The sequence below is a fragment of the Capricornis sumatraensis genome, chromosome 20 (assembly GCF_032405125.1).
Source record: "Capricornis sumatraensis isolate serow.1 chromosome 20, serow.2, whole genome shotgun sequence".
In the NCBI taxonomy this organism is placed as follows: domain Eukaryota; kingdom Metazoa; phylum Chordata; class Mammalia; order Artiodactyla; family Bovidae; genus Capricornis; species Capricornis sumatraensis.
In genome coordinates, this window is record NC_091088.1 from 66,124,972 (window position 1) to 66,150,361 (window position 25,390).

A 25,390-nucleotide genomic window follows, 5' to 3' on the forward strand; every position below is an offset into this window, starting at 1 on the left:
ACAGATTAATAACTCAGTACTTAAGAATCCACCTGACAGTGCAAGGAACATGGGCCTCATCGTTGGTCCAGGAATATTCTACATACTTTTGGGAGACTAAGCCTTTGCGCCACAACTGCTGAGCCTGGGTGGGGCAACTTGGTCATTTAGATGGGCAAGAGGCAAATGAAAGATGCTCAGCATCGCTAAATAAGAAATGCAAAACAAAACTACAATGATGTATCATCTCATGCCAGTCAGAATAACAACTAGCAAAAGCCCACTAATAATATCATAAACGCTAAAGAGGCCTGGAGATCAGGGAACTCCTACATGGCTGGAAGGAATACAAACTGGTGCAGTCACTTGGGAGGACAATGTGTAAGTTCCTTACAAAATGTAACTTCCTGACATTTAAGGAAATTAGATTAACTGACAAATGTAAGATTTGCAGTTTTTAGTAAATCACCTGAAATTCTGAAATGACCAGTTGTGATCTAGCATTTCTAATTTAAGTACGTGTACTAATATACATACACTCACATGTTCCTTTTCTCACTGCTAGCATTTATACTTCAGATATTTATTTATTGTTATTGTATTCAATAAATAAATGTTATATATATTATATAACATATATACTTTCAGATATTTATATATTACATTCAGTGTATGTCAAAGCCATGAGAAAACAGTTCCTTTAAGCCTTACAAAAACTTATGCTAAGAATTAAACAGGGTAAGATTTTATAAATCTTAGTTCAGAATTTTACCATCATGGCTTTTAATTATTCTTCTGTGACAAATGTTAAATTTACATTTGCTTAAACGAGCCCATGAAAAGTCTTACTTAGCTCAATAGAAGGACAAAGGACAACTGAAGCAGGTGAGTTTATGATTCTAGGTCCTGAGAGAATTCTCAGCAAGCTCTGAGTGGGGTCAAGGATAGAACTGAACAGAGAAAGAGGCAGTAATTGGGGTTCAGGTTTTTATAAGAGAACCTGGGTGAAATGCTGTGGGCTCCCCAGGCTGAGTGTGGATTGGTCCATTCAGACCAAAAGGATTAGGATTCTGGTGAGTGCTGTAAGGGTGTCACTGAAGGGGGGCCTGTGAAGTAGACCCTCGGGTTTGGTAAGACTGCTGGTCTCAAGGAAGGGGGTCACCTAGTGGAGGTGCTCACAGGACTGGCTGGTGAGCTGAGGCAGCAACAGCACGGAGCAGTCAGGGAAGCTCTCAACAGTACTCTGTATGGTCCTTCTTATTGGAACTGTCACAGTGTCCCAGCAGTTACAGAGAGGGCAAAAAGTACAATGGAGAAATGATGGGAAATACATGATCAAATGATTTGAAACTTAAGGGCAGTAAGGAAACTAATTGTTACAGATGTCACCCTTCTATGCTACCAAAGAGTTTCTTGTTAGGTATTCTTTCCTGCAACCTTAAAGTGGTAGGCTAACACTTCATTCACTACACAGCAACTTTTACACAAGAAACCATTCAGTTTTATTGATTAACATGTATGATTATCACACACAGAATAAAACCTTTTATACTCCACTATGTAACTTTGATTAAAATACAGATTATAAGCATAAACAATGATATTCATTCCTCTGATACAATGATCTGAGATCTGTGATTTCTATGGTTATAAAAGGGAGGCTAATCATTTAAGAAACAAGACATATACTAAATACATGACTTTTCTGGGAAGGGTTTTCTGTACATTTCTAGGGTATCAGAGATGTTTTTAATTGAAACATGTCAACTGATATTCATGACTTCTGTTGATACTATAAAATACATTAAGATTTTAGTGAACTGTCATTGTGAAAGTGAAAGTGAAGTCGCTCAGTCGTGTCTGAATCTTTGCAACCCTGTGGACTGTAGCCCACCAGGCTCCTGTGTCCATGGGGTTCTCCAGGCAAGAATACTGGAGTGGGTTGCCATTTCCTTCTCCAGGGGATCTTCCCGACCCAGGAATCGAACCCATCACCTGCATTACAGGCAGATGCTTTAACCTCTGAGCCACCAGGGAATTGTCATTGTATTTTACTTTAAAAGCAAGTGACGTAACTATTGAAAATGTACATCTTACTTTAATATGTGGAATTATTCCCTGCACATTTACATCATGGTGACTTATAGGGATGTGCGACATGAATGACAAACACCACCATTTAGATGTTCACTGTACATGTTACATTATTGTGTCCTTAATCTTATAATGGAGAAAAATATAAATGTTTTTTTTCTAGATAGAAGGGCTTCTCTCATCTTTGAGGTAGCAACCATCAAAAACATAAGTGCATGCGCACTAGAAATGAAGCGTAGCATGGAGTAATTTGAGAATTGAATTACATTCATTTTGGTTTTCATATAATCACAAATCATGTCAATGTAAACAAACATACATATCTAGTAACTGTACATTGCTAAACATCAGCTCTTCATCTTGTGATCCATACTAACGCACCAATTTTCTATTTATTTTAATTATGAATGATTATCTACAATATTTCTTCCTAAGAGGAACTTCAGAAAACAGGATTTATGAAATGCTTTGCAGTATGTATTTCCTGATATTTAGATTTGATTTTTTATAGTTTTCTATATTTTCTTTACATCATTCCATATCTTTCTTTTAAAAGTCTTGGGTTTCCTGAACTGTATGTTTAGGACAAACCTCTTCCATCACTTATTTCATTATTAGGGTTTCTCTCCAGGACATGCTCTCTGATGTCCAGTGAGGTGAGAGCTCTGATTAAAGCCTTTGCAGGTTTCCTTACGTTTATGAGATTTCCTCCAGTATGAATTATCTGATGGTAAGTAAGACCAATGTGCTGGGTAAAGTCTTTGTCACAATCCTTATTTATAAGGCTTCTCTTCAGTATGAATTCGCTGGTGTTTAGTAAGATTTGAATAGTGACCGAAAGCTTTTCCACGTTCTTTACATTTATAAGGTTTCTCTCCAGTGTGAATTCTCTGATGGCAAGTAAGACCTGTGCGCTGGCTAAAGTCTTTGCCACAATCTTTACGTTAAAAAGGCTTCTCTCCAGTATGAATTCGCTGGTGAGTAAGAGTGGAGCATTGACTAAAGTCTTTTCCACATTCTTTATATTTATAAGGTTTCTCTCCAGTGTGAATTCTCTGATGGCAAGTAAGACCTGTGAGTTGAATAAAGCCTTTGCCACAATCCTTACATTTATAAGGCTTCTCTCCAGTATGAACTCTCTGATGGTAAATAAGACTTGAGTACTGGCTAAAGTCTTTGCCACATTCCTTACATTTAAAAGGCTTCTCTCCAGTATGAACTCTCTGATGGTATATAAGATCTGAAAGCCGGCTAAAGTCTTCGCCACAGTCTACATTTGTAAGGCTCTTCTCCAGTATGAATTCGCTGGTGTTGAGTAAGTTGTGACTTCTGATTAAAGGCTTTTCCGCATTCTTTACATTTATAAGGTTTCTCTCCAGTGTGATTTCTCATATGGTAAGTAAGATTTGAGTGCTGGCTAAAGTCTTTGCCACATTCCTTTCATTTAAAAGGCTTCTCTCCAGTATGAACTCTCTGATGGTATATAAGAACTGAGAGCCGGCTAAAGTCTTTGCCACAATCTTTACATTTATAAGGCTTTTCTCCAGTATGAATTCGCTGGTGTTGAGTAAGATGTGCCTTCCGATTAAAGGCTTTTCCGCATTCTTTACATTTATAAGGCTTCTCTCCAGTATGAATTTGCTGGTGTTTAGTAAGAGTTGCATATTGACTGAAAGCTTTTCCACATTCTTTACATTTATAAGGTTTCTCTCCAGCATGAATTACCTGATATTTATGAAGACATGAGCACTGTCTAAAGGCTTTGCCATAATCCTTACATTTATAAGGCTTCTCCCCAGTATGAATTCTCTGATGGTAAGTAAGACTTGAGTGCTGGCAAAAGTCTTTGCCACATTCCTTTCATTTATAAGGCTTCTTGCCAATTTGGATTCGCCGATGTTGACCAAGTTTTGAACTCTGATTAAACACTTTGCCACATTCTGTACATTTGAAAGTTTTCCATCCTGTATGAATTTTCCTATGTCTATGTAGATTGAGTGCGTTAGTAAAGACTTTCTCACATTTCTTACACTTGCAGTTTTTCTGTGGATTCTGAATACTTCGCTGTTGAATAAGTTCTGAAGACTGATTAGAAACATCACCATATTCACTACAATTGTAAGTCTTCTCTCCCGTATGTGTACTCTTATGTAGTGGAAGACCTGATGTTTGATAAAAGATATTCCTACATTTATTACTTTTAGAATCCTTATCTGAAGGTTGAGGTGCCTGATGTTTCATAAGATCAGTCTTGTTCAATGCTATATCCAGTTTCATTGCATGACGAGTTTCTTGCTCCATCATAAATACTCTGGTAACTATTGGGGTTGGAGCTCCTACTTAAGGCCTGACTCGTGTTATTACACATGAAAAGTTGTTTCATATTAACCCTATCATGATATGCATCACACAGTGATGGCTGAATTAAGTCTCTTCCGTTATTATCAACATTACACGTTTTGGAATGGAGAAAACCTGTGTGTTGGTGGAAGAATAATGACCCGTTGCTCACAGATCCCTCAAATTGATTATATTGTGAGTTTCCCCCATCATTTTTAAACCTCTCCTTTTCAGACGTGGTTGAATGTATGTGTAATTGAAGTCTATGTTCAGAGTGGTTTGAATGAGCATTTGGAGTAGAGACTGGATGACCTTCCAGATTTTCTACATTTCCCCTCAGAGAACATGTATGTTTCAAAAAATGATGTAAGTCATCACTTACAAAGATACACTTCTCTGCAGATGTTGATGACTGAAATGGGTGTTTTCCCCAATTTGACTCACATTGCTCATTGCTTTTGGCAGTCATGTCCACATTATGTGAAACGGTCTCAATTTCTTTATATCCAAATAAACATCCTCTCAGTCTTTCACATACCCTTGTATATCCCCAGCCTTTGGTTAAATGTTCATTTCCGAGATGAGCTCTTTCATATAGTCCTAGGTTTGCTTTTTGGATTAAATTTTCAAACCTTGGATTCTTTGACAGCAAACCATGGGTGTTGTGAGAAGACACAGCTGAAAGATACCAAATAAAAGTTTTCTTATGTACTATTCTCAGTTAATATCCTTAAAGATTTAGAGAAAATAGGGACACGAGGATCAACATGCCAGAGGATTAGGCAGACGTGGAGTTCATCTCTCTCCACAAATGCATCAAGATTACATCTGCAAATGGAACAGTTCTCACGGAGCCCCCTCTGAACACTAGCAGAGGACCTACAACACCTAAAAGGACAAGAAAGATTCCTGCTGAGCCAGGCGGGACCGAAGAAAGAAGAAGGAGAAGGAAGAGGAGAGGGAGTGGGATGGGACCTGCACCCCTGGGGGATCTGAAGACAGAAGAGGGCTCCACCTCCGGGGAAGCCCCTCACTGGGGCTGGTGTGAACTCAGTTGGGACAGAGGGGAGCCTCATTCTCGGTGGGAAGAGAACATGGCAGCCAGCATGTGGCAGCAGGACAGAGTGAGACCTCTTCACAGGGTACTGACTCCAGCCCTGCCCACCCAGCCTGAGAGGGTGTCCGCCACTGCAGATAAGGGCTGGGTGCTAGAATGTGGGGTCTGCAGAGCAGACCGAGGCAGAGGACTGCGGCTGGCTGTGAGGAGACATCCTGAGGGGACGGGAGTGAGGGAGGAGCTCTACAGATGGGAATGCATGAGGAGGAAGCCGGAACCACCATAGCGCAGAGTGCCATCGGTGAGTGATGCCCAAAGGGAAGAAGCCCACTGCAGCCCCTCTCCCCCGTGTTGGTGCCTCGTTCCTGGCGCTAGGAAGGGCCACCACCCGTGTGGGCTCTATGGAGCCCCAGCCACGGCCTCCCTGCATGCACCTCCTCCACCATCAGCAGGCTCCTGTGCTCCGGGGCAGCCTCTGGAGCAGACACCTGCGGGTGGGCCACACGCACAGATGGAGCTGAAAGCACAGCTAGCCCCAGGGTTAAGGAAGAAAAGCTGAAGTCTCTCCTCGCAGCTGCACACCATGCTTTTACACCCACAACCGGCTTTGTCAACTCAGCCCCTACAGAACATCTGAAGGATAAGGAGGGCTCCCCCAGTCACAGCAAGTGTCCCTTTAGCAACTTTAGCAACTGTAAACTGTGGGCTCATACACAAGGGGGCGTGGCCAGGCCGGAGTCTGAGCTGCTCCCACAGCACCACAGCACCGGGGACCTGGGCCCTGACTTCAGAGGATCTATGCTGGTGAAAACATCTGAGAGACCCCAGGGGCATGTGCCAGCATACCCATGGTTGGGTGGGGGGGAAGGGCAGTGCCAACACAGGGTGACATGAGAGCTCGCACAAGGCACGAAGGTGACACACAGAACACTCCCCGAGGTGACCATCCCCAGAGGAGCAATCCTCAGTGCCTTCTCTCCCAGTGGGTGTGCTCCAATCCCACCTGCCTCCACCACAGATCAGAATCACAGAAACAGATCTGGGGGCTCTGTTCCACCAACCAGGGAGCAGACCCCACCATAGGCAGGGCAGTGACAGCCACAGAGCAGAGGGGAAGCTCCCCTCAGTATCCAGGGCAGGCTCAGGTCACAGCAATCAAGTGCCCATAAAGGGGATAAAGGCACAAACCTCAAGACCAAACTGGCCCCCCTAAGGGGCAGGCACAAGAAACAAGAGGAACTAGGATCCTGCAGCCTTCAGGGTAGAGACCACAAATGCAGAAAACGTAATAAAATGAGAGGACAGAGAGTATGGTGCAGAGGAAGGGGCGAAATAGTAAGCTACAAGAACCGCTAAATGAAGTGGGGACACGCAGTCTAATGATTGCCTTTTGCCCTAAGTCGTCTCAAATGGAGACACCAAACACCTTCAGAAATATTAGGTGCCTTAAAATTCTTTAATCCACTTCTTACCACTTCTGCTCTCATTGGAACACATTCTATTAGATGTTTGTATCTAAAAATCATAAACGATATTGACATATAACTAATTAGAAACCCAGGGCCACTGGAAGCTGATAACAAATGAGGTAAGTTAATAAAGTCTGGGGAAGCTGATAACAAAGAAGATAAATTAATAAAGTCTTAAGCAGTTAAATAAGGAGTGAAATTTAAAAAAATATGTTGCGAACACAGAGAACTCTACTCAGTGCCCTGTGGAGACCTAAATGGAAGGAAATCTAAAAAAGAGTGGCTATTTATACATATATTTTATTCTCTTTGCTGTACAAGAGTAAAACATTATAAAACAGCTACACTCCAACAAGGATTTAAAGGACTTAAAACGACTTCTTTATATGATCTAAAATGTTAATAGTTTGAAACAACCGTTAGAACTATGGTGGAAAATGTTCTAAGCTATTATGCCACTTTAGTTTAAAAATCTTTGAGTTAATTGAATAAAGTATTTTACCATTGAGGAATTGCAGCAAAAACACTTCAGATATTTAAAATGAGTTCACATAAAGAAAAGTGAAACATTGAAGTAACCCTGAGATTTGCATTCTCTTATTTTATAGAGGTTTTGCTTTATACACTGAAATGACTTGAGTTTGAAATTTATAAGGTCATATTTGTAGTTTCCAACGTTTTAGAAATTACAAATCAGAAAAAAAATTCTGTCCCCATGATTCCTAGAGTTTTGGCAGTTGTTTGCAACTCCACTCACACACTTCTGTCTAGAGGTAGAAACAAACTTAAAAAAAAAAGTCCTATATTTACTCATCAATGGACACAGTTTTCCTAGGAACCCCAAGAAATGAAAGAGCAGCCAACTCATGCAAGTTGTCACAAGCCAAGAAGAGAATTTGAATTCTCACTGTGAATGAGAAAAGTAATCATGCAGCTGAATTCATGAATGATTGAGAGGCAGAATAAGCCAGGCAATGTCCGTCTATGACAGCAACAGAAATTAACCCAGAGTTCTTCAAAATCATTTCTATTGAAGCACATCTTCCCAAGGCACATGAGAAAGGATGACTTCCTCACTGCTCCTTGGACCTGAGTCATCAGCTCCATCCATTCACACCTACCTGGGTATGTGGCTGTTGTGTCTGTTCTCCTTACATCCCAGGGATTCTTCATTTGCTCCAAAGAGGTGATCAGGTCCGGCTTAGAGACCACAAGACCTGTTCATCAGAGAAAGGAATATTTGTTTTGCCAGGGATTCATCACTTTCCAATCCAATATGTATTTGGGTGAGAAGAGAACACACGGGTGAATGTTAATACAGCCTAGAGAATGATTTCCCCAAATACTTTATTGAAAGCACCCTTACAACACTAACAAATACATAAAAATCAGATCCTGAGATTCTGGTCAAGTACTACAAGGCAAAAGTAAGTAGTGTAAATGTGATTTTAAGAGGAAGGTGTCACTATTTAATACCATGGAACTGATATAATCACCACTATGCTAGAGTGACCAAGAATAGCAAGAAGAGATAAGAAAGCCTTCTTCAGAGATCAATGCAAAGAAATAGAGGAAAACAACAGAATGGGAAAGACTAGAGATCTCTTCAAGAAAATTAGAGATACCAAGGGAACATTTCATGCAAAGATGGGCTCAATAAAGGACAGAAATGGTCTGGACCTAACAGAAGCAGAAGATATTAAGAAGAGGTGGCAAGAATACACGGAACAACTGTACAAAAAAGATCTCCACGACCCAGATAATCATGATGATGTGATCCCTAATCTAGAGCCAGACATCTTTGAATGTGAAGTCAAGTGGGCCTTAGAAAGCATCACTATGAACAAAGCTAGTGGAGGTGATGGAATTTCAGTTGAGCTGTTTCAAATCCTGAAAGATGATGCTGTGAAACTGCTGCACTCAATATGCCAGTAAATTTGGAAAACTCAGCAGTGGCCACAGGACTGGAAAAGGTCAGTTTTCATTCCAATCCCAAAGAAAGGCAATGCCAAAGAATGATCAAACTACTGCACAATTGCACTCATCTCACATGCTAGTAAAGTAATGCTCAAAATTCTCCAAGCCAGGCTTCAACAATATGTGAACTGTGAAATTCCTGATGTTCAAGCTGGTTTTAGAAAAGGCAGAGGAACCAGAGATCAAATTGCCAACATCCTCTGGATCATGGAGAAAGCAAGAGAGTTCCAGAAACACATCTATTTCTGCTTTATTGACTATGCCAAAGCCTTTGACTGTGTGGATCACAATCAACTGTGGAAAATTCTTCAAGAAATGGGAATACCAGACCACCTGACCTCTTGAGAAATCTGTATGCAGGTCAGGAAGCAACAGTTAGAACTGGACATGGAACAACACACTGGTTCCAAATAGGAAAAGGAGTACATCAAGACTGTATATTGTCACTCTGCTTATTTAACTTATATGCAGAGTACATCATGAGAAACGCTGGACTGGAAGAAACACAAGCTGGAATCAAGATTGCTGGGGGAAATATCAATAACCTCAGATATGCAGATGACACCACCCTTCAGGCAGAAAGTGAAGAGGAGCTAAAAAGCCTCTTGATGAAAGTGAAAGAGGAGAGTGAAAAAGTTGGCTTAAAGCTCAACATTCAGAACACGAAGATCATGGCATCTGGTCCCATCACTTCATGGGAAATAGATGGGGAAACAGTAGAAACAGTATCAGACTTTATTTTTGGGGGCTCCAAAATCACTGCAGATGGTGACTGCAGCCATGAAATTAAAAGACGCTTACTCCTTGGAAGAAAAGTTATGACCAACCTAGATAGCATATTCAAAAGCAGAGACATTACTTTGCCGATTAAGGTCCATCTAGTCAAGGCACTGGTTTTTCCTGTGGTCATGTATGGATGTGAGAGTTGGACAGAAGAAGAATTGATGCTTTTGAACTGTGGTGTTGGAGAAGACTCTTGAGAGTCCCTTGGACTGCAAGGAGATCCAACCAGTCCATTCTGAAGGATATCAACCCTGGGATTTCTTTGGTAGGAATGATGCTAAAGCTGAAACTCCAGTACTGTAGCCACCTCATGCGAAGAGTTGACTCATTGGGAAAGACTCTGATGCTGGGAGGGATTGGGGGCAGGAGGAGAAGGGGACGACAGAGGATGAGATGGCTGGATGGCATCAGGGACTCGATGAACGTGAGTCTGAGTGAACTCCTGGAGTTGGTTTTAGACAGGGTGGCCTGGCTCGCTGCAATTCATGGGGTTGCAAAGAGTCAGACACCACTGAGCAACTGAACTGAACTGAATGCTTGAGTGAAGGAGGCAGATTATATCAAGGAAGAAAAAGGTTAGAATCATACAGAATCACCATGAAGGCTTTCTTTCTAAACTCACAAATATCCATTTCCTGCTAGAAAGCAGGGATCTGAAGCTATTGTTGGAAGCAGAAAATTCCAGGAGACATTCTAGAAACCAAACCCAGTGGTGGACAAGTGATTCTGGAAGGCAGTTATCCTCACCCAAGGAGGCCAGGTTCCCATAGTTCTCTAACATAACGTCCCTGTACAGTTCCCACTGACCGAGGTGCAGGCATTCCCACTCCTCTAGAGTGAAATCTATGGTCACGTCCTGGAACATCAGATGCCCCTGAAATACAAGGTACAGATGCCATGTACTTTGGGGTCACAAAGAATCAGACACAACTGAGATCACAAAGAGTCAGACGCAACTGATGACTGAATGACTGAACTGACTGACTGACTGTCATATGGCCAAGTGAAGACTTCCTAACGTGACCCTAAATGAAAACAGCAATTTCAGAGAACTGATTTTGATTTAGTGTAGTTTCTGGTATCACACAGTAGTAAAATTTTCTACCATATTTTTAACCTCAAGAAAAGAGGATATGATTCATAAGAACCTATTCTGATGTGGAAGAGAAATTATAATGTAATCAGATTAACACTGGCATATTTATTTTTGAATGTTGTACTCATGTGACCCAGAATAAATTGTCTGCCAAAAAACAGGAAACATTTTTAAAAAGCAGATTCTGATCCAAGAGTTCTGGAGTGAAGAAAATGTGTCCCATTTTTACCAAGTTATTTGAACTAGTAATGTTGCAAATTCTGCTCCATGAATGACCATTCTGAACAGCAACAAAGTAGAATAGTAGGGAAGAATTCATACTTAATTCTGAACTTTAAGTCTTTCACAGATTTTACAGGTCTTATAGGATAGTAACCTTGGCACCAAGAAATATTTTAACCATTTAGTATATACTGTATATCTTTCTGACAGTTTTTACAGAGTCTTGAATGTGTAACAGAAATGATAGCTCCTCTGTCCTTAGGATTCTCCAGGCAAGAATACTAGAGTGGGTAGCTATTCCCTTCTCCAGGAAATCTTAAAAAAAAAAAAAAAAAGCGATCAAATCATGTTAACATGTTTATGGACACAGGCATATACTATAATGGGACTATATGCTTATTATTAATAGTTAATAGAGAAAAGTTGTCATGTCAATAACATAAAAATATTTTAACTTATTAAAAATGTACATAAATACATGAGGATGATATTATTTTTATTTCTTTACATAAACTAGGATACAGACATACACAATTATGTAAAATAAAGTAGAGCTCTGGTTCTGAATTTTTTAATTTCCTGAAAATCTATATCATTTGCAAAGAGCTATAGTTCAAATTTTAATACAGTTGAACATAGATTAGCACTAATAAGATTCTTATAAATATTTTGAAAAATAAAAAGATGTGATGAGACTGTGGTGTGAGCACGGAGTGTACCTGGAAATGATCAGACCTGGGCTTGAGTGACAAAAACTCCCACTCCCAAAACCCAGCATCTCTACTAAACATTAAGTCATCTTCCAAAGCAAAGAGAAACTAAGAGCGTATGGGATTCCCCCATTAACTGTGATAGTTTAGGCACATCCCTCACTTTTTCTTTCCAAGGCACTTGATTTAAAGACAAAAGGAAAACACATGAGCTCCATAACATGGGAATCTCACAGAAGTACCTAAACCAGTGAACATCAGAGTCATGGGGTTAGAAGTACATGGAAGAATGCATTATCACTGTATGCGTATTTTGGCAATATTACGGAAACCATGATTTGAATCTATCATTAAAAAATGTTAGTTTTAAGCAAATTTCACTTCATATATACCTCCTGTGTAGTCTAATACCACATTTAATTAGTGTCACGCGAGTGTATGTTCCTTGGTTCTTTGTCTAGTCACAACAAAGAAAGATTTGGAGTGATGGACATTAAAGCCCCCTTGGCGTGTCACAGCTCTCAGGTCTTGGATAGACGGTGTTATAGCTCTCAGGTCTCGAACGCACCATGTTATAGCTCTTAGACCAATCAGTGTTGCAGCTCAGTGTTACAGCTCTATTTTATTTAGAAGATAGCAGGAAAATCCATCTTCGTGGCATGAGGGTGTGTGGATCCAAAGACATGAGAAGAGCGCCCCAGCGCGCAGAGGGTGGGAACTGGGGGTGGGGGAGAGAGCTAGCTTTGGCTCCTCTATTTGTATGTTTCTCTCTCCCTGGGCTTGTCCTGTGTAAATTGGGCCAGCCAGGAGTGTGGTTTGCTTTACCTGAGGTCCTCACTCCAGTCCTTGGACCTTCTTTCGTTCTATTTTCGCGGGCTTTTCTCTTCCTTGTCTTTTAGCCACCACCATTTTGGACTTCTTTTCCCTATTCTACCTACCTAACAATTAGTAAGTCTTTCTTATCGACACAGAGGAAAAGGATAGTCCCAACTACATTTTTTTATTTCTGAAAATATTTTGAAAAATTCTGGACCACTGAGTTCATTCTATTTCCAAGGGCATTGCCTTTTGCTCCTGTTCTAAAGACCTGAAGTTGCATCCAGATATAAACTCATCATGGCATTTCCCCTAATTCCCTAGGATCCCAACACAGAACAACATTCCATTGGGAATCCCTTATACCAGTGCCTCCCCGTGTTGGTCTTTCACAAAGGGAATATGTTCCACATTGAAACTGACTAATTCATGTTGAGAATTCACCATGCTCTATAGAAAGCCAGGATACATACATTGGATAACTGGCTCTGGGACATAAGGAAGAAACCGTCCAAAGAGCCAGTCTTTTTTAATACAAGAAAAACTGGAAAAAATAAGCAGTTGGCAACAAACACCCTAGGTAGAAATATTAGAAGCAGAGAATTGAAGGTTTGCAGGTTTTCAGTCCAGGCATTTCAGGAGGAAAAGCAGACACAGCCCCAGATCTGGTACAGGACATTTACCTGAGAAGCTGCCATTTCCTCCTCTTCTTCCTCCAGCTCTGCGTCTCCTCTGGGGATATTTTATCACAAACTCACATCTGGGTGTTAAGAAAATAACTTTAAAGGCATCCACACAACTCTTGAATCTGCAAGTGCTGCAATGATTGAGAAAAAATAGTTTTCTTGTTTCTCTTTGCCTTTTTCCGAGCTCCTTTTTTACTTCCTTGGTTCCTGGTCTGTAGTGGATAATCAAGACAAACCTGACATGCTAATGACATCCCGTGTCTGGTGCTTACCTTTCCTGCATTCTCTTTGCAGACCACCCCTGCTAGTTCTCCTTTCTTTTTGCATTACAAAGCGCAGGCCACAGTACAATTCATGAGAGATAACGGACAGAACTACAGGGTTACCTGACCCAGCCTGTGAGCGGTTTTTGAAACAATGTAAGAGGAAGACCCAGGTCCGTGAGCCAAGAGCTGCAGCCTCACACTCATCACTCCTGAGACCTCAGGAAGGGAGGATTTAGGGCGGGAACTTCTAGAAACAAAGGATGTCTGCCTGACTGATTGGGGAGGGGCTTCTTCTAGGATGGGTGTAGCCCTCCAAGGCCTGGTATCTGTGCCCTTTAGGGAGGGCAGATGGGGAGTGATTGCTTGGTGGGAATCACCTGGGGGCCTTGGGTTGCTGGAAGCCTTTGCTCTCAGCATTCTTCCCAAAGATACCTTGCCTGCTGCAGGCTAAGTTGCTCAGTCCTGTCCAACCCTGCGAATCCATGGAGTGTAGCCCCATTGGCTTCTCTGCCTATGGGGAATCTCCAGGCAAGAATACTGGAGTGGGTTGCCATGCCCTCCTCTAGGGGATACTCCCAACCTGCGGATGGAACCTGCATATCTTACATCTACCCATTGGCTGGTGGGTTCTTTACCACTAGCGCCACCGGGAGAGCCCCATGATACCTTGAGTACTTAGTTTTCACTCCTCTCTACAGCCTGGGGGACACAGCTTTTGACAAAATGATTTGCATTGTGACCACCTACCTGCAGGTGAGGGACCTCCAACTTCAGAGACAAGGAGCCTGAAGATATTTCCATCACAGCTTTCTTTGAAAACAAACCAGGGGCAGCAGTGAACACTGGCTTAAAAATGTGTGTGCCTAGAAGCTTAGTCATGTCTGACTCTTTGTGACCCCTTGTATTGTAGTCCAGCAGGTCTCTCTGTCCATGCGAATTCCCAGGCAAGAATACTGACGTGGGGTGCCATTTCCTCCTCCAGGGGATCTTCCTGACCCAGGGATCAAGCCCATGTCTTTTGGGCCTCCTGCATTGGCCAGCGGATTCTTTAGCACTATTGCTACCTGAGAAGCCCAAAAGTGTGTATGGGAATGGACAAATGCCTGTGAAAACGATGCCCTAAATGCATATCTGATGACCAACAAAGGAAATAACGATCGTGTTAAGTAATAAGTGACAAAACTCTCAGCTGAAAAAAAAAAAATTGCGAGCTCAAAGTTGAGAATTAGGTTTTATTTGGTGGGAATGTTAGGTCTTGAGCCCAGGAGAGAGTATGTCAGGTGATCTTGAGACAGCTAACTCTGAGGAGGCAGGGGAGGAGACAGAGAGTTTGCAGCAAGGGGCAGGTAATCTGATTATTAAAGGTTACAATAATTAAGAAAAAGATCCCTCACATGAAGAGATTTAGTGATCTTTTCTGTATGGTAAGATGCAAGTGTCCAGGCTTACTGAAATAATTTCTTTCACATGCATCTAGATACCTGGAAGAAATCCTGCTTCCTCGATTGTTCACATCCTAATTACTTGTTTACCACAAAAGATGGTAGATCAGGCAGCTGGACTCCTCTCATAATACACCCCCATCCCCCGCCCCTGCCCCCAGCAGTTAGGGAGTAGGAAATAGCCAATGGTTTCTGAATAGCTCAAATATGACAGAATGATCTCTGTTCCTTTCCAAGGCAAACCATTCAATATCACAGTAATCCAAGTCTATGCCCTGACTGGTAACGCTGAAGAAGCTGAAGTTGAATGGTTCTATGAATACCTACAAGACCTTTTAGAACTAACACCCCCAAAAGATGTCCTTTTCATTACAGGGGACTAGAATGCAAAAGTAGGAAGTCAAGAAACACCTGCAGTAACAGGCAAATGTGGCCTTGGAATACGGAATGAAGCAGGGCAAAGACTAGTAGAGTTTTGCCAAGAAAATGCACTGGTCATAGCAAACAGTCTCTTCCAACAACACAAGAGAAGACTCTACACGTGGACATCACCAGATGGTCAACACCACAATCAGATTGATTATATTCTTTGCAGCCAAAGATGGAGAAGCTCTATACAGTCAACAAAAACAAGACCAGGAACTGATTGTGGCTCAGATCATGAACTCCTTATTGCCAAATTCAGACTTAAATTGAAGAAAGTAGGGGAAACCACTAGATCATTCAGGTATGACCTAAATCAAATCCCTTATGATTATACAGTGGAAGTCACAAATAGATTTAAGGGCCTAGATCTGATAGACAGAGTGCCTGATGAACTATGGAATGAGGTTTGTGACACTGTACAGGAGACAGGGGTCAAGACCATCCCCATGGAAAAGAAATGCAAAAAAGCAAAATGACTGTCTGAGGAGGCCTTACAAATAGCTGTGAAAAGAAGAGAAGCAAAAAGCAAAGGAGAAAAGGAGAGATATAAGCATCTGAATGCAGAGTTCCAAAGAATAGCAAGAAGAGATAAGAAAGCCTTCCTCAGTGATCACTGCGAAGAAATAGAGGAAAACAACAGAATGGGAAAGACTAGAGATCTCTTCAAGAAAATTAGAGATACCAAGGGAACATTTCATGCAAAGATAGTCTCGATAAAGGACAGAAATGGTATGGACCTAACAGAAGTAGAAGATATTAAGAAGAGATGGCAAGAATACACGGAAGGACTGTACAAAAAATATCCTCAAGACCAAGATAATCACCATGGTGTGATCACTCACCTAGAGCCAGACATCTTGGAATGTGAAGTCAAGTAGGCCTTAGAAAGCATCACTATGAACAAAGCTAGTGGAGGTGATGGAATTCCAGTTGAGCTATTTCAAATCCTGAAAGATGATGCTGTGAAAGTGCTGCATTCAATATGCCAGCAAATTTGGAAAACTCAGCAGTGGCCACAGGACTGGAAAAGGTCAGTTTTCCTTCCAATCCCAAAGAAAGGCAACACCAAAGAATGCTCAAACTACCGCACAATTGCACTGATCTCACATGCTAGTAAAGTAATGCTCAAAATTCTCCAAGCCAGGCTTCGGCAATACAAGAACTGTGAACTTCCAGATGTTCAAGCTGGTTTTAGAAAAGGCAGAGGAACCAGAGATCAAATTGACAACATCCTCTGGATCATGGAAAAAGCAAGAGAGTTCCAGAAACACATCTGTTTCTGCTTTATTGACTATGCCAAAGCCTTTGACTGTGTGGATCACAATAATCTGTGGAAAATTCTGAAAGAGATGGGAATACCAGAGCACCTGACCTGCCTCTTGAGAAACGTATAGGCAGGTCAGGGAGCAACAGTTAGAACTGGACATGAAACAACAGACTGGTTCCAAATAGGAAAAGGAGTATGTCAGTCCTATATACTGTCACCCTGCTTATTTAACTTATATGCAGAGTACATCATGAGAAACGCTGGGCTGGAAGAAGCACAAGCTGGAATCAAGATTGCCGGGAGAAATGTCAATAATCTCAGACATGCAAATTACACCAGCCTTATGGCAGAAAGGGAAGAGGAACTAAAATGCCTCTTGATGAAAGTGAAAGAGGAGAGTGAAAAAGTTGGCTTAAAGCTCAACATTCAGAAAACAAAGGTCATGGCATCTGGTCCCATCACTTCATGGGAAATAGATGGGGAAACAGTGGAAACAGTGTCAGAGTTTATTTTTTTGGGCTCCAAAATCACTGCAGATGGTGACTGCAGCCATGAAATTAAAAGACGCTTACTCCTTGGAAGAAAAGATATGACCAACCTGGATAGCATGTTGAAAAGCAGAGACATTACTTTGCCAGCAAAGGTCCGTCTAGTCAAGGCTATGGTTTTTCTAGTGATCATGTATGGATGTGAGAGTTGGACTGTGAAGAAAGTGAGCGCCGAAGAATTGATGCTTTTGAACTGTCGTATTGGAGAAGACTCTTGAGAGTTCCTTGAACTGCAGGGAGATCCAACCAGTCATTCTGAAGGAGATAAGCCCTGGGATTTCTTTGGAGGGAATGATGCTAAAGCTGAAACTCCAGTACTTTGGCCACCTCATGCGAAGAGTTGATTCATTGGAAAAGACTCTGATGCTGGGAGGGATTGGGGGCAGGAGGAGAAGGGAACGACAGGATGAGATGGCTGGATGGCATCACTGACTCGATGGACATGAGTCTGAGTGAACTCCGGGAGTTGGTGATGGACAGGGAGGGGTGCTGCGATTCATGGGGTCGCAAAGAGTCAGACATGACTGAGCTACTGAACTGAATACATGAGGAGATGCAAGGATTGAGATCATAAAATCTATTCCTGAAAACATCCAACTATCTAAAGACCTGTCCCACCAGATTCCCTGGGGCACAGAGTGCCTCACTCCACCCGGAACTCCCTCTGGGGTTGTTGAAGGGCAACAGCTATGCAGCATGGGGTTCAATCTCCATAGAGGCAGATAGCAAATGCCCTTGTGGCTCAGTCATTGGCAATGCTATTGGCAAGTGCCAATTTGTAGTTTACACTGGGAAAGAGTGAAGGCAAAAGGAAAAAGGACCAGCAGAAGGCATGGTTGGTGGCATTATTGACTCAATGAACATGAGTTTGAGCACACACTGGGAGCTGACCAAAGATAGGGAAGCCTGGCTTGCTGTATTCCATGGGATCCCAAAGAGTTGGACACAACTAGCGACTTACCAACAATAAGAATGAAGAAGACAGGTTACATTAAGATAGAAGGTTAGAATTATAAGGACTCATAATAAAATCTTTCTGTCAAATGTCATAAATGCCATTTTCCCCTAGAAAGCAGATATGTGACACTCTTGTAGGAAGCAAAAGATTTCAGGAGGCATTCTAGAAAAGCAGAAACCAAAACCTTGAGGGTAAATAAGAGATCCTGGAAGGAATTATCCTCACCCAAGGAAAGGGATGAGCCTAAGATGGTGGAGTACAAGGACGTGTGCTCATCTTCTGCAAGAACTCCAAAATTACAACTCACTGCTGAACGACCTCTGACAGGAGAATGTTGGATCCCACTAAAAAATGATACCTCACGTCCAAGGGCAAAGGAGAAGTCCCAGAAAGATGGTGGAGGGGTGAAATCACATTTAGAATCAAACTCCATGCCCGCCAGAGACCCTCAGAGGGCTCAAACAAAACATTTTGCACACCAGGACCCAGAGACCCCAGAGAGACTGAGCCAGAACTGTGTTTGAGTGCTCCCTCAGAGGTACGGGTCAGCAGTGGCCTTCCACAGGGGCAGGGGCTCTGGGTGCAGGAGACCTGGCCACGCAGCCTGTGGCATAAGCCCTCTTGGAGGAAGTCGTCATTAACCTCACTATAGAGCAGCCAAGCAGATGACCCACAAACTGCAGAACAATTATAACAAAGAAATTCTCACATTGTTAAGAAAGTTTCAGGACCCACAACAGATTTCCCAACCTGGGGATCTGGCAAAGGGACTGAAAACTCCCAAGGAACTTGACTTTGGAGGCCAGTGGGATTTGATTATAGAGCTTACACAGGACTGAAGAAACAGACTCTTGGAGGACACAGACAAGACCTTGTGTGCACCAGGACCTAGGAGAAAGGAGCAGTGACCCCACAAGAAACTGACCCAGACTTGCCTGTGAGTGTCCAGGAGTCTCCAGCGAAAGTGTGGGGTGGTGGTGGCCTGCTGCAGAGTCGGGGGCACTAAGTGCAGCAGTGCTTGCACAGAACCTTTGGAAGGAAGTCCATTACTTCCACCATCTTTGGTCTTAGGTCAAACAATAGGGAGGAAGTACAGCCCTGCCCATCTACAGAAAGTTGGATTAAAGATTTACTGAGCATGGCCCCACCCCTCAGAACAAGACCCAGTTTTCCCCTCAGTCAGTCTCTCTCATCAGGAAGCTTCCATAAGCCTCTTATCCTTCTCCATCAGAGGGCAGACAGAATGAAAACCACAGTCACAGAAAACTAACCAATCTAATCACATGGACCACAGCCTTGTCTAACTCAGTGCAACTATGAACCATGTCACGTAGGGCTGCCCAAGACGGATGGGTCATGGTGGAGAATTCTGACAAAACGTGGTTCACTGGAGAAGGGAATGGCAAACCACTTCAGTATTCGTGCCTTGAGAACTCCATGAAGACTATGAAAAGGCAAAAAGATATACATTGAAAGATGAACTTCCCAGGTCGATAGTTGTTCAATATGCTACTGGAGAAAAGTGGAGAAATAACTCTAGAAAGAATGAAGAGACTGAGCCAAAGCAAAAACAATATTCAAAGACAGAGGGAAAATATACGATCTTCATAGCCTGATAATCTTAGTGAAATCACCAGAACCAGTGGACAACAGATATAGTATAAATGGATCACACGGAACATACACTGCCTGGGTATTTTGGAAAAAATAAGGAAATTGTAACTTTAACAAAAAAATGTCAGTTTTATGCCAATGTCATTTCACATATACTTCCCCTGTTTAGTATCCTACTAATTCACTTAACTAGGAAGTGTTAGCATTACAGAGGACAGGATCTCCTAGTTATCTTTTTATTTCTAAAACTTTTCTGAAAAATTCTGGACCACTGAGCTGATTCCATTTATAAGGGTATTTTCTCAGTCCTGTTTTAAACACCTGAATTGCATCCAGACGTAAATTCCTCAGGGCATTTCTCTGACTTCTCTAAGATCCCAACACCAAACCACATTCCAGTGGCAATCTCAGATACCAGTGTCTCCTCATCCTGATCTCTCACCAAGGGAGTATTTTCACCAGCAGAAAGTCACTAATTCATGCAGAGAATTCATCGTGCTCCATAGAAAGCCGGATGCAGAAAACGGAGAAAAGGCTCTGGGACACAAGGGAGAAGTAGTCTAAAGAGCTGGTCTTCACTATTATAAGAAGAAAAGGAAAAAAATTAGTTGATAGCAAAGACCCCAGGCAGAAAAATTAAAAGTAGTGAAGTAAAGGTTTGCAGATTCTCACCTCAGGCATTTCCTGAGGAAAAGCAGACACAGCCCCAGACTTGGGACAGGACATTTACCTGAGAAGCTGCCATTTCCTCTTCTTCCTCGTGCTCTGCATCTTGTCTGGGGATGTTATGCAGCAAACTCACACCTGCGTATTGAGAAAATACCTTCAAAGGCATCAATACAGGTCTTTAACCTGCTACTAATGCACCTACAGACAGAGGATGTTGAAAAGCTGAAAAGACTGACCTCTCCTGACCTCTGTCTCAGGAGAGATTCAGGAACAATCACTTCCTACCTGGAGACATTACTTTGCCGACTAAGGTCCATCTAGTCAAGGCTATGGTTTTTTCCAGTGGTCATGGACGGATGTGAGAGTTGGACTGTGAAGAAGGCTGAGCGCCGAAGAATTGATGCTTCTGAACTGTGGTGTTGGAGAAGACTCTTGAGAGTACCTTGGACTGCAAGAAGATTGGGGGCAGGAGGAGAAGGGGACGACAGAGGATGAGATGGCTGGATGGCATCACCGACTCGATGGATGTGAATCTGAGTGAACTCCGGGAGTTGGTGATGGACAGGGAGGCCTGGCGTGCTGCGATTCACGGGGTCGTAAAGAGTCAGACACGACTGAGCGAATGAACTGAACTGAACTGAACCTGGAGACCAGCCTGTGAACTAATTTCTTGATTGTTCTGTCCTTAGAGAGAGCTCCTAACCCTCTGCTCACACAGATGATGTGAGTTGACTGACTTCCCTGGTCCAAATCCAGCTAGACCAATCTCTCCTCAGAATGAAGCCTGGCTTCAGCTCTTACAAACGGACCAGGAGCCACGTCCTTAACCCGGGCCTCCCCTTGGAATCCCCTGGAGCACATCCTACAGACCACACTGATGCTCCACAGGACCAACAGAGAACTCTGTGGGGAAGGCACTGGTGAAGTTATTGCTTAACACTGGTCACGTGATCTTGATGGGACACCAGATGGAAAGCACTTGGTTAAAGATTCTTTCTGAACCATTTCCGTGAATACAAACCCCTCCAGGTCAGAGTCCCACTCTGAAAGATTATGAATATGCAGGTCTGAGGTGGGGACATGAAAAGAGTCTGTAAAGTGGGAACTTCTAGACACACAGATGGTCAGCCTGACTCCCTGAGGAGGGGCTCTTTCTTGGATGGGTGCAGTCCTCCAGGACCTGGTGCCATGCCCTTGGAGGAGGGGAGGTGGGAGTGAGTGCTTGGTGGGAATTACCTGCTGACCTTGTTTTTGTGAAGGCTTTGGTCTCAGAATTCTGCAAAGATACCTCGAGTCCTTAGCTCTTTTCACTCCCTCCCAAGTCTGGGGCCACATGTTTTCACAAAATGATTTGCATTGTGATCACCTATCTGCAGGTAGGGGGCCTGCATCTTTTAGACCAGGAGTCTGAAGATGTTTCCATCACAGCTTTCTTTGGACATAGACCAGGAGCACCAGCGGATGATGGGTTAAATCTATTCAAATGAAGAAACTTAGACTTTGAAAATGATGCTCTAAATGCATATTTAGACTATCAAAAGAATGATCTGAGTTATAAAATGAATGATATTGAAGAAAATTAACACATGAGTGTGTAGTTGTTGGTCTATTCAGTGTGTGTATCTTTCTAGGTTTTTTGAGTCATCTTGCTGCAGTCTGTTCCCTGCTCCATTTTGGGAGTTATATAATATTTTCTCACATCTTTAAAGGTAATGTTAATAAAATTAGAAGAAGCACATTCATTTTATAATATTATATGACTTAAGTGAATACTTTGAATATTCAGTACAATATATTCAGTGTGCATGAACCGGGACCAATGACTTTTCATTTTAGAGATTTTTTTTTTTAATGGATCGTTTCATTTCACAGCACCACTGAGAATAAGGTGCAGAGCTTTCCCTTACAGCTCATGGTTCCCCACGTGGAGAGCATCTCTACTTATCTTTCCCTACCAGAGGAGACATTTGTCATCACTACCGAATCTACCAGCATCCCTTGTGGCTCAGTTGGTAAAGAATCCACCTGCAATGCAGGAGATGCAGGTTTGATCCCTGAGTCAAGAAGATCTCCTAGAGAAGGAAATGGCAACCCACTCAAGTATTCTTGCCTGGGAAAGTCCATGGACAGAAGAGACTGGCAGGCTAGAGTTCATGGGACTCGCAAGAGTTGAACATGACTGAGTGACTAAACAACTACCACCACAAATGAATCTACATGGACATTAAATGGATAAACTTCCTAGAATACTGGAATGGGGAGCCATTCCTTTCTCTAGGGGATCTTTGTAACCTAGGGATCGAACCTGTGTTTCCTGCATTGGCAGGCGGATTCTTTAGACTAACACCAACTACGTAAGCGTTTGCATACTATGAGTCTGGGCTAATGTATAATAACATGTGCCCATCACGGCAGTTTTACACAGATTATTTCATGGTCCTGGAAGTTTCAGGAGATTCAGAATATTCATAGCCCCATCTTTGCAATCCCTGGCAAACACTGACTATAATATCAAAGTGAAAGTCGCTCAGTCCTGTCCGACTCTTTGCATATCAGGCCTTCCTGTCCATCACCAACTCCCAGAGCATACTCAAACTCATCTCCATCGCATCGGTGATGCCATCCAACCATCTCATCCTTTGTTATCCCTTTCTTCTCCTGCCTTTAATCATTCCCAGCATAAAGGTCTTTTTCAATGAGTCAGCTCTTCACATCATGTGGCCAAAGTATTGGAGTTTCAGCTTCAACATCAGTCCTTCCAATGAACATTCAGGACTGATTTCCCTTAGGATGGACTGGTTGGACCTTCTTGCAGTCCAAGGGACTCTCAAGAGTCTTCTCCAACACCACAGTTCAAAAGCATCAATTCTTCGGCACTCAGCTTTCTTCACAGTCCCAACTCTCACATCCACCCATGACCACTAGAAAAACCATGGCCTTGACTACATGGACCTTTGTTGGCAAAGTAGTGTCTCTGCTTTTTAATATGCTATCTGGGTTGGTCATAACTTTTCTTCCAAGGAGTACGCGTCTTTTAATTTCATGGCTGCAATCACCATCTGCGGTGATTTTGGAACACCCCAAAATAGTCTGACACTGTTTCCACTGTTTCCCCATCTATTTCCCATGAAGTGATGGGACCAGATGCCATGATCTTATTTTTCTGAATGCTGAGTTTTAAGCTAACTTTTTTACTGTCCTCTTTGAATTTCATCAAGAGGCTTTTTAGTTCCTCTTCACTTTCTCTCCATGTCAAAGTGAAAGTTAAAGTGAAGTCACTCAGTCGTGTCTGACTCTTTGAATCCTGTGGACTGTAACCCAGTAGTCTTCTCAGTCCATGGGATTCTCCAGGCAAGAATACTAGAGTGGGTTGCCATTTCCTTCTCCAGGATCCATATCAAAAGAGGGTCTTTTTTTTTTTTTTCCTTTTTATTTTTACTTTATTTTACTTTACAATATAAAAGAGGGCCTTAAATAATCCCTTTCACCAAATGGGAAAGCTAATGAAGGAAATCCTATGCAAGCATCCCATCTCTATGATCTCAGTCCTGGGAGTGGCTTGTCACTCTTCTCGCTCCTGACAGGAACTGAAAAGGAACAGAGGGCTCAAGAGAGATAGGAAAGGGCAAACAGGACCCGTACCGTGAAACATTCCCTGACAGTCCATGACTAAGACTCTCAGCTCCCAAGGCAGGGGGATGGGTTCAATACCTGCTCAGAGAAACAGATCCCACGCCCCACAGCCAAAGCTTTCCAGCGTCAACAAAATCTCCCACATGGCTCCAAGATCCTGCCTGCTACAACTAAGACACAGCCGAGCCAAACAAATAAATCAGTATATTTTTCAAACGAACTTTGTATAACTTGGGAGAATACCAAAACAAGAAAAAAAATCATCAAATAATTTCACCATTTTTCTGCACACAGAGATACAATAAAATGAGATTATACTTACTAAGAATATTAAAGCTATTCATGTCAATAAAATCAAGATCATTTTTAAAGGGTTAATACATATACATCTACTTGTGGGTGATATTCTTTGTACATTTTGGATACATTTAGGGTGGAAACATACACAGCAGTATAAGATAAATTAGGACTACTGGTTCTGAAGCTTTTCTTTCTTGAAAAACTGTATTATTTGTGTTGGGCTTTATCTTTCAACACACTGGGAAACAGATTGGCACCATTATGATTGTTGTAAATATTTTGAAAAAATACAAATACGTGGTAAAAAGACTGTGTCTGTGATTTGGGCCTGGAGTGTTCTGTAAACATCACACCTGGGCTTGAGTGATCAATTTGCCTACCCCGAAAACCCACGATCTATAATCAGCACAATGAGTGTTCATTCTCAGAAGCAAAGAGAAACCAAGAAGATGGGGAGTTTCTCCATTAACTATGAGCATTTCCACACATTCCTTATTCCTTTTTTCCACAACCTGTTTAAAGAGAGAGAGAAGTTTGAACTTCATAGTCTCATGATGTCAGAGAGACGTCTCCAGAACCAGTGGACATCAGATGTCATGGTGTAAATGAATCACATGAAAGATGTACAATCACTGCCTGGGCACTCTGGAATTAACAATGAAATTATAACTTGAACCTAACATTTAAAAATGTCAATTTAATGTAAACTTCATTTCACATATACTTCCCTATTTAGTATCCTAATAATGCATTTAACTAGTAAGTCTCAGCAATGCAAAGGACAGCATCTCCTATTTTTCTTTTTATTTCTGAAAATTTTCTGAGAAACTCTGGACCTCTGAGTTGAGTCACTGGGCTTCCCAGCCACCTCAGTGGTAAAGAATTTGCCTGCCAATATTGGAGATGTAGCTTCAGTCTCGGGGTGGAGAGAATCCCTGGGATGAGGAAATGGGAACCCACTGCAAAATTCTTGCCTGTAAAATCCCATGGACAGAAGAGAGTTGGTTCTATGTAAAATGACATTTTCAATCTCTGTTT

At 42.2% G+C, this 25,390-nt stretch overlaps 1 protein-coding gene across 1 annotated transcript; it reads right to left on the reverse strand.

The window, feature by feature from the left end:
- Positions 1 to 2,846: 2,846 nt before the first annotated feature.
- On the reverse strand, positions 2,847 to 22,333 carry LOC138096929 (zinc finger protein 708-like). Its single transcript, XM_068993164.1, is given in 10 exon segments — positions 2,847 to 3,016; positions 3,348 to 3,917; positions 3,990 to 4,321; positions 4,323 to 5,091; positions 8,061 to 8,156; positions 10,447 to 10,573; positions 13,227 to 13,275; positions 19,072 to 19,202; positions 20,481 to 20,554; positions 22,327 to 22,333. Coding segments are annotated over 10 exon segments (2,325 nt in total).
- Between the last annotated feature and the right edge of the window lie 3,057 nt (positions 22,334 to 25,390).